General features: G+C 30.0%; 1 protein-coding gene across 1 annotated transcript; it reads right to left on the bottom strand.

Moving 5' to 3' along the window:
• Nucleotides 1–358: 358 nt before the first annotated feature.
• On the bottom strand, nt 359–2,387 carry LOC114177501 (protein DETOXIFICATION 55-like). Its single transcript, XM_028062876.2, has 2 exons — nt 2,135–2,387; nt 359–2,023 (listed from the first exon to the last, which is right to left on the bottom strand). Exons 1-2 carry the CDS (start codon nt 2,180–2,182, stop codon nt 563–565), a joined length of 1,509 nt encoding a protein of 502 aa, XP_027918677.1. The 5' UTR covers nt 2,183–2,387; the 3' UTR covers nt 359–562.
• Nucleotides 2,388–10,814: the final 8,427 nt, after the last annotated feature.

The raw sequence follows: 10,814 nt of genomic DNA, 5'->3' as shown, positions 1-10,814 counted from the left end.
TATGTCTTACTCAATTGTTTTCATGCCATAAAAATGAAAGAAAAAAAAGTTGAAATAGAATCAACTATCGAAATATCTCTGTTTCTTAAAAAAAAAAAAAACTGCTCATTGATTTATATGAATTGCATTACGTTAACAACTTTTCCTCATTTCTCTCTTGCCCTTAGCGCATCAAAATTTATAATCTGACGCATAAATTACCTATTTGAATCATGCGGCTGAAACCGATCTGTTACATTAATCAAGTACAAATTAGATGCACCTTACATTAACCATGTTTCATGGTACCATCTACCTAGACCTTGCACCGAGACTTGCTGCAAGGAAAAAAAAAATAATAATACAAGATCACCATTGGTCATGCAAATGCATATGTATATAATAATCACAGTAAAAAAAATAAGAACTCACGCTCTAAAATCTTAGATCCTCCTCCTAACATTGGGGAAGGATGCAAGATTTTGGGGTGTGAAAACAATCTATTTTCCAATACTAAAAGAATCATAATTTTGGGTTGAACTTTTGTTCGAGTAACGCTTTCTTTCTGGTGTATATAACTGGTTCACTTCTCAGAGTTGTTCTGTTTGAGAAAGACAACACCTTCTTCAAATGCGAAAGTGCCACACACACCCTTTCCCACCAAGCTTCTGGCTTTCGATGATTCCCTTTCCCAATCAGTTTTATACACCACAACGAAAATTGACACCACACATGCGATCTGTGCTGCCAGCAACCCATAACACAGCCCCACCATCCCAAGTTTCCAAACGAAGGCCAAAACAATGGCTACCGGTGCTCCCACCAGATAAAAGGAGCAAAAGTTTATGACAGCGCCAACACCAGGCCTAGCACTCCCTCTCAGGATTCCACAGCTTGTGGTTTGTGGACAATTCGCTAACTCACAAACTCCAATTATAGGTAAAACCGCCATACTCAGTTGCAGCACCTCACCGTCACTCGTGAACACTCTCCCCCACCTCTCTCTTCCCACAGTGGTCCACAATAAACCAAAAATTGAGCTTGCAAGTGCTAATCCAATCGCTACCACCGTTGCCAAACTCGCTCTTTCACCTTGCCCCGCCCCGAGTTCGTTCCCGACTCTCGTTGACACCGATGCGCTTAATGCCGTCGGCAAAGTGTACAAAAGCGATGTGGTTTGTATCACTATCCCCGCCGTGGCTAGAGCAACACGAGGGTTGTTGAGGTAGCCTGCGGAAATTGTCATCAATTCGTACCACCACCATTCCAGGCAAACAGCTAGACAGCTCTGTATTGAAAATTTCATCAGCACACCCCATTCCATGGCAAGAGTACCACCACTACATGTTATCACAGTATTATCATGTGACGTGGTGCGAGACAGTAGTAATGGCACGTGTAAGGACTCCTCGGGAACGCGTGTGTAGAACATGTACAGGAGAAGGAAGAAAAGGTTGTTGAAATTGGCCACGAAGGATGAGACGGCGATTCCCGGCACGCCAAGGTGGAGTTTGAAGGTTAAAAAGGTGATGGTGGGAAGGTGTAGGAGAATGGAGAGTAGAGTGCACCAGAGCAGTGGCCAAGTTGTTCCTCTGCTGCGTAGATAGATGCGGAGAGGGTGGAGGAAGCTATTGGCTATGAGGTCGGGGATGGCGAAGCGGCAATAGAGGGTTGCTACACGGGTTATGTCTGGATTCTGGTGAAGGAAAAGCATGAGAGGTTGGAGGTTGAGCCAGAGAAGAGAAATGGGGAGAGAAAAAAGAAGTAACATGAGAATTGTTCTGTGGAGAGTTAGAGAGAGTAAGGAGAAGTTTCTAGAACCGAAGGCTTGGGTGCAGAGGGGTTCCATGCCCATGGCTAGACCTGAGAGGACAGAGTAACCAGTTATGTTGGTGAAGCCTATGGCCAAAGAGCCTCCAGCTAACTCTAGGCTTCCCAACCTTCCCATGCACACAACTAAGGTCAGGTTTTTAAGGTACCCCACAAGGCTCATGGCTGATATTGGAAACCCTATGTCTGTCATTCTCTTTACTTCTTCTAATACCTGCATGATTGGTAAAACACATGAATGAGTGATCCATTTTTGGGTGATAGATATTTTGTAAATAAAAGTGTATGTGGGTGTGAAAATCATATAGAAAAAGAGATATCTTACCTGGGAAAGTGTCGGGTATGTCTTTGGGGATTTGTGTTGTGCATGCATCTCAAAGGTTTTGATTACTTTCCTGTTTCTGAGTGTGTTTGGAGAAAGTGTTAATTATGAGGAACAGAAGGGGATGGTGGTGGGGATGTTTTATTCCTCTCCTCAGAAAAACTCTCCTTCAAAAAACAAAAGTGAGCGGGACCAGGAGGAGTTAGAGAGAGAGGAGAGGAAGAAAGCAAAGTAAGTGTGTGCGTTCAGGGATTAAGCACAGACACTCTTTTATAAGGTTCAAAGGTGGTCGGTTACGTGTGTTTCTTTCTTAGCATTGATTGACAAGCTCAAAAGACACTATGTAATATCATAATTGCCATTATTTTCTTAATCAAAATAACTATCTCATAAGCCATACAAATAACTAACTAACAGTACTTTTCAATACCAGCTCCTCCTCAGTGGATTGGGTGGAAGAGAGAAGAAAAAGGTACAAAAAGTGATATACATAACAGGTTAAGTGATGAGACGAAGACAGTGCAAAGAAAATGAATTAGATAAGAGAAAAACATATATAATAGTATTTGGTAAGAAAGGAAAGCATCCATTGCTCTGTCTATTTGGTGCGTTGATCCGTATCTTTTTTACCTTTGACATATTTGTGAAAGGTCACTTCTTAAATTATCTTATATGTATATATTTTTTTGCCATTAATCAGTTGTGTTGTGATGATTTGTTAGTATGACGTCATTTGAGTAAACCATGAGTGGTGGGGCCTTTCAAACTAACAGCAATTTGGATTGTGGAGCCTTCAGTCCTAATCCGAAAACAGATTCGAAAATTAGATTGTATTGTAAGCAAAAAAATTGCTTTCAGCCACGTTTTTGCGCTCATTTATTTTTATTTCACAGATCCAAAATCGCTGAACCATTCCAACCTCACAAAACCGAGTTTTCTTTCTAATCTGCACACAAGCCTTGTTAGGAAAAAGTTTTCGACACCTAACTTCAAATTCCAATGTCCTATGTGCCCCCCACCCTTTGTTCTCGGCTTTTCGGGACAAAGCTACAAACCTAACCATTTTGCGTCCCTCTAGTTTGTACTTTTTAGACCAAAGGTCATGTTAAACGATTATTAAAATGTAAGAAAGACATTAATCGATAAGGTCGAAAAAAAAAAGAAAAAAGTAGAGGTAAATATATGAGTGACACAAATTCCGCTAACTTGTAATGCAAGAAAGGGTTATTTATGTATATTTATCGGAAAATATTAATCTGATAAGATGAAGGTTTTAGAAGTGCAATGATGTGGAACTTAAGACTTGAAAAACGGAAAAACCGAACATGGATGACATAGTAATATCAGAGGTTAACTGTTATAAGTTGATGTCGCACTTATATGGAACCATGCATGTGCAATGTGGTTGCACCAAATGTGAAGGAAATCCTGATCAACAACTACGATCCCCCACACTTAATGTTGTCGATATAATTTGCTGATCTGTCAACTTTTTATCTGCAATATGATGAAATTAAGATGGGATTTTATACCTAAGTCTTATGTTATTTATGGTGCAGTGAGTGGTAGTACGGATGGAATGACAAAAGGTATGAGAATGGCATATATGGGCATGGCTTTTGAGTATATTCATATAGTTCACTGAATCTGATACCCTTGGTCCCATAGCTTCTTCATCATTTCACACTTGTGTTGAATCGCTTCAGGGTTTGGAAAAGACTAAAGAGTAATGAGAGAACCATATCTGTCTAACCTATAATCAATTACATTATAGATCAATGGGGGCCAATCCACACCAAACCTCTCTATCTCCTTGTTTTTTTTTCTTTTCTTTTAATCTTTTTCTCCAAAGATCATTATCCAAACACATAATGATAGAAGAAAGGGATGGGAGGAGAAGTCGTGAGTTCAATCCCTCTTATTAACAAGCAGTGACGAACTTGGACAAAAATTTTAGAGGTGTCAAATTAGATTTTTTATATATATAATTATTTTTAGGTAAAAAAATCTTCATTTATTTTTAAAACAAGCACACATAATAGTAGAATTCAAAAAAAAAATATAATTATGTTTCGCTATTATATCATGATACAAAACCATAAATACCATTTTAGATAAGTCCTTCGTACATCATCAATTTGATTTGATGGGTATTGTGAAAAAATTTGAGAAATTTTTTCCTGGATCGCGTTCTAATAAATTTTTAAATTCATTATATGTAACTCTAGGAACTTTAGATATTTGTTTTTCATAATCTTGAATTCTTGGTTCTCATGAAATTTTTCAAATTTAGTTGACTTAGATGCATTTTTTTTCATCTTTATCAAAAACCTTCCTCCTTAGAAAAAGAATCAATTCTTTTACTCTTTATCATAATCTTTCTAATATAAATTTATCACCTTTCACATATTTAGAAAAAGATAAAATTTATATTCACAAATTACAATTATCACATTGCAAAACATTAGAAAACTCATAGCACCTTAATTAAATAAGCAATACAATATAAATTTAAAACTTTAAAAAATTTACCATTGGCAAGAAAACACAAAATCCCTAAATTTCATAATTAAGGGTTATACTAATTTGGAAAAAATTATAAATTCCAATTTCATAAAAGAATCCCTAAAATCATAATTAGGGTTTATACTGATTTAGGATAAAAATCCTAAAAAGAATCATAAATCTAACATACATAAATCATTGTAAGATACCTTGATATGTGAGAGATCATGCAAATGTATATTTCAATCTCAATATATGTATTTTCCAACTTCTGTTTTTCAATATATCTCTTTCTATTTTTTTTCTCCTCATACACTTTTATAATAACTTACATGGTAGAAAGATCTTATAACAAAAACAAAATCCTAATAATCTCTTTTATAAATTAATGTTTTCATTAAATTTTTTATTTTTTTTATTATTATTTTTCATAATATAAATTTAATATAAATAATATATAATTATAATTTAAAAAATATATCAATATATATTAAAAAAATTCTAAAAATTTTGGGAGAAGCGTGACTCCCCTGTCACTATAAAGTTTCGCTCCTACTAATAAGTTGGAAAAATAATGTAGGATTTAAAATGGAAGGTGGAAAATGTTGTAAGTTAAACTCTCTCGTTACCATAAACTAACAATTAACAATTACGATAAAAAAAAAATCCAAACACATAATGTTTTTCTCTCGATTTCAATTATTTATATCTACTGTGGTCTAAGCCTTTTCTTTTGGCAAGTGTTGGAAGTTTGTGGAAAAACAATATCAGTGCTGACACTGAGCTAGTCAACAAATCTAAATAGAACCTTGCTAAAAATAATGATGCGTGCTTACTGTTTAACCGTTAGTTAGCAATTCAAGAAAAGATACTTCAATCTGGATCAGAGATTTGGTGTGTTGTTTAGTTGTTAATTTTTACTATGTCTGTAAGAACAAAATTTCGAAATCTTGTTTCCTGCTTCCTGTTTTAATACACAAGTGATCTTTAATTCAAAATGGTAGTTTCTATCAACTGAAATATTGTCTAACAAATCGGCCACCGGTATTAGGAAAACTTTCACTTTAACGACAAATTTAGTTTCCAACAATACAAGTGATGGGTAGCAATCAGGTAAGTCCAGTCCGTTTGGAAAATTATGTTTTGAAAAAATTTTACTGACAAACTTTTAATAAAGTACACGTGACAATATTTTAATGGATGAAATAAAAATTTGATATGACTTAAAAAAAAAATATTTCATATATGTTAAAAAATAAAATTTGTCAAACTTTGTTAAAAAAAAATTTGTCAAAGGATCATAGTCCAATTCATTTATGTCCGCCTCGCATTTGATCCCATTTACATTAAAAAAGTGAATTAAAAAATTTGACTCGTTTAGAATAAATTCTAGTTCACATGACAACTCACTTTTTTGTTAAAAATAAAAATAAAAACTTGTGATAAAGTTTTTAATTTTTAACAAATTGAAAAATTTTAACAAGTTCACACAATTAACAAAGACTTTAAAAAATTGAATAATAAATTGATAATTCAATATTTTTATCAATATTTATATTTATTCATTTACAATATATTTTTAAAATTTTAACATATTAAAAATATATAACACCGTAATAATATTTATCTTTTCCACTCGTTCAAAAATTATTCTTTAAGATGTGAAGCAAGGGAGTTTATGTTCTTTTGTAATATGAACAGTCTAATCATTGTCTGGTAGAATTTGGGTAACCGTAGTGGGCCAAAGCCCAGATCAATATTTTACACTTTTTGCACCTGCATAATTTCTTTATGAACCTTTATATTACAGTGACTTGAGATGCAACTTTAATTTTTTTTTCTCAAATTTTTCTTGTTTATAATGAGATACAATAATACGTTGGTCCAAAATTTACTTAGGTCGAATCAGATTTAGAGTCAATCTAACCTATCAAAATATAACTGAGTTTAATATTTTAATCTATATCTTTAATTAATCTTAGTACGCACGCGTCATTTTTTCTTTATTTTTTATTTTAATTTGTTAAAAAATTGATGTAATTATTATTATATTTAAATCAAATATTAAATAATTATATATATTTATATATAATCTATTAGTCAAATACAAATTATTTTGACTCTGAACTAATTTAGACAAATTATTCGATTTACGAGTTCGTACTCAATTAATTCCTTTTTTGAGAAACTTTTATATTAGTTTCAAATAAATTAAATAAATATACTAAGGTAGTGTTCGTTTGTGAAAATTTTACAAATCAACTGATTTGTACGAATGAATTCATCAAACTTTTGCATTCCTCTTTAAAGATCGAAGAATATATACGCAGACGTATCTGCGAGATTATACAAAACTTTCATCCTTCCAAAATGTGAAGATTTGTAAAGATATCAAATAATTTTACGATTTTAATCATCTTCAAAATTTTCTTTTCACATTTTAAATATTTATAATTATAAAATATATTATTATTAAATTATAATTTAGGTATGATTTATTATTAGAATTTATTATATATATATATATATTTATTAAATTATATATATATATATAATTAATAATATATATAATAAATATTAATAATTAAAATATTATTAAAAATATAATAATTAATAATATTTATATAAAATGATTATTGTTATTAATTAATAAAGGTATATAATAATTAATAATAATTATAATAAACTAATAATATATTTAATTATTATTATTATTTATTTATATATATATATATAATAATTAATATATAAAAATATAATTAAAATATTCTTAAATTTTAACTTTTTAATTTGTTTACTTGTAATTTTATTAAACTTTTATTATAAAGGGTATTTTGGTAAATTTAAAATTTTATCTATTATAATTTTTTTAATCTATTATATCAATCAAATCACTCACTAACTTTCATCAAATTTATCTTCAAATCCACTCACTTTATCCTCCAAATCTACTAAAAAAAACACATATTCATCCCCTTAAATCCACACAAATTCATCTTCACATACTCTCTCAAATTTATCCTAACAACCGAACACAGCGTAAGTGTGTAAAAAAAATCAAATAACTAATTTTAATAATTATTTTGCTCCTTGGAAGATATAACACCAAAATCTTATGATGGTACATTAGAATGGTGTTCAACTTTCTCACTTTTACTTGTGAGAGTTAGTAGGTACACTTGAATTCTAACAGACTCCTCTTCAAGTATGTCCCTTCATATTGGTACTTATTTCTTAAACTAACGAGTACCCCTTCTTCATACTGTCATTTTTCTTAACAGGACACGCTTATCTGATCTACTGTCAGAAAGATTTTCGATACAGGGTCTCGTGTAAGCCGATCATCACATGTATCAAATTCTGATACCACTGTTGGGTCTTTCAAGAGAGTATCACTGAGAACATAAGACACCAATAAAATATGAGCTCAACCTACAACACATAAATGATTGACACAACTCTTAACAAAAAATTATAAAAATTGTAATTTTATATAATCTATTATTATATAAATTAATGTATAATTTAAATATTTTAATATATTTTATATATTTCACACTTAAAAAAATTTATATATAAATATAAATATCTTAACACTATTAAATTATTCGTTCAAAGATTCATCAATTTTATCAACTTTATTAATCTAAATTTGCTTTGAATTTCTCAGCAGGGTCAGCGGGCTTTTATTTCCTTAGATCTAACACCACGTCACATATTTGTACGAAATCATAATGAAAGAAAAAATGCACACATCTACCTACCTACATAACTACTCATTTTACAATCTCATTCGATAACTTTTTGGAGAGTAAGAAATATATAATCCAGAAAGATTTATAAAAAAAAAGTAGAATTGAAGTTTATTGGAAAGAACATTTCAGAATAAATTTTAAACTATTTCTATAATTTCATTTTGTATTGATGAATTTTATATGCGATTTTCCAAAATGGTGAATTTGAAATAGTTCAAAATTCATTGTAGATTAAGCATTTCAAATTTCTTATTTCAGAATCGATAATTTTTTAATGTTTACAAAATTTATAATTCAAAAAATGTCTGATACATTCCAGATAATTTAAAATATATATACAAGGACTCTGAAAAAGTCACTTTCGTAATTCCAATATAAGGGGAGCTAAAAAAAGGTATTATAATTGTGTCAAGAGTAAAATCCTATGCTCTTTGTTTTGTATCAGGTAAAACCATGTTTTTTAAGTTTACCTGTCTTAAATATAATCAAGGAAAATGATATTTTCCGTAATCAGAATTTAACTTTTAAGTTTTGTCGTTGTTATTACTTCATACTTATAAGAGATTTTTGGAGTTCGATAAAACTTATTTTTCAACACTTATTTCGTGACTTTAATTTTAACATTGAAAACTTATTGTCTTAATATATCCTGAGATGATGAATTTGAAAGAAAGTGAATAAATTTCACTGAATGAATTTTTATTTTCTTTAACAGATTTAGAGGCAGAAGAATGAGTAAAATTGTGAGTAAAATCTGGGAGTAATTTAAGTGATATGGTAGATAATATTTTTAATAAATTAAAATATAATATCACTATTTCTTCTTATGATCAAAGTTTAATACATTATTATGTTATGTTAGTAATTTTGGGTCATGCATATATATGACACATAATTAAATGTGTTAGGGTCATTATTTATAAGACCAGATAATGAAGTGATTTGACTAAATTAAAGATTTGGCTAAAGACATATGTCATGAAAATAAATATTGTGTAGAGACCAGTTAGTAATTTCTAATTTGAAGGGCCAAATTAGAAATACTAAAACTTAAGTAATTCAGTTTATAAATGGTCGTGGTCCCTTCTGAGAACATATACACAGAGTCATAACATACTTTTCCTGTTCCTTTCCCCTCTATCCCCATTCAGAGAGAAAACCAAATGGAAATCAAGGTACTCTACAGGAGGAAGATTACTGCGCATATAGGAGTGCTCTAATATTATCTTTATGGCCAAATGCTTTCGTTTACTATTTACAACATGATTATCAGTATATGGGTATGAGATATTGCTTATGAGTTTATGATTGATTATTAAAATCAATATTATGATTTATATTATGTTTATGTATATGAATGTGCGTTTATGTGCGTAAAAGTGTAATTATGTACATGAAGATATCAGACCCACCCATACTTCATGTTTGTCTTTGTTTAATTTAATTATTTCTATTCAGAACCCTAAATCCTTAATTCTGAAACCCTTAATCCCAATTTTGTTTTTTTTTTTGGGAGAAAAATACCAAATTGAGAATCCTAGGGTTGCTTAAAACCCTAATTGAAGTAAATTATTTTAATTAATTTTGAATTTTGGGTTCAAGACATTTGAACATAAGGATTTATATTTTAGAATATAAATAATTTTATTTATTTTATATATTTTTTGGTTGTTTAATATATAAAATAAATATATTTGGTTTTGGAATAAATATATAATCAAATTTGGGTTTTGTTTAATATTTTAAATGAATTAATTGAATCAAGAAGTCACCAAAGTGACCTCTCTTGAGTAGATAGTTCGTGAAAAATGTTAAATGTTGGTGTTTATGTAGGTTCATGCGAGTATTGATCGGCCCAAAGGTAGAGTAATATTTGTATGTTGCATATACACTTGTGATGATAAACATGTGATAATTATAGGGATTTAATTTGTTGATAATAAATTAATCCAAAGATTAATTTGTTGTTGGACGTGCTTTATTATCAATGTTTGATCATTACAACCAGATACCTCTAACAGTCGATATTACTGTCTAAATACTTGATATTAATGGTGCATTGAGTATTTTGGGATGAGTTAAACCATTATTTGAATATTTTTATAATGGTTTATTTTATTATTGAGCATAATAAGTTACTCCTCTTGTTTTATATAATTTATGTACGTTATATATTTGTGAGTTATTTTTATAAAAGACTAACCATATAAATTCGGGTATAGTTTTTTATACAATTTTATGCTCTTAAATTTATAATTAGACGTTTTGTGTGTAAAATATAGTGAAATTAACATTAGTGATAAGTTGCTATCCAAATTTATACAAATTATTTCAGTTATATTATAACTATTATTATTAACGTGTGATTTCTCATATATAATATTTAAATATTATACTTATAACTCAATCCATTGTAGGGTTTT

The sequence above is a fragment of the Vigna unguiculata genome, chromosome 3 (genome assembly GCF_037176805.1).
Source record: "Vigna unguiculata cultivar grain cowpea cultivar isolate G323 ecotype 2 chromosome 3, ASM3717680v1, whole genome shotgun sequence".
NCBI lineage: Eukaryota > Viridiplantae > Streptophyta > Magnoliopsida > Fabales > Fabaceae > Vigna > Vigna unguiculata.
Note: the sequence above shows the minus strand (reverse complement) of the source record. Positions and strands in the feature narration are given on the sequence as shown.

What these genes read in the sequence shown, in the direction of transcription:
- LOC114177501 (XM_028062876.2), bottom strand. Translation starts at nt 2,182, where the DNA reads ATGCATGCACAACACAAATCCCCAAAGACATACCCGACACTTTCCCAG. An exon ending in CATACCCGACACTTTCCCAG is followed by an intron (nt 2,024 to 2,134) that starts GTAAGATATCTC and finishes CCAATCATGCAG; the next exon opens with GTATTAGAAGAAGTAAAGAG.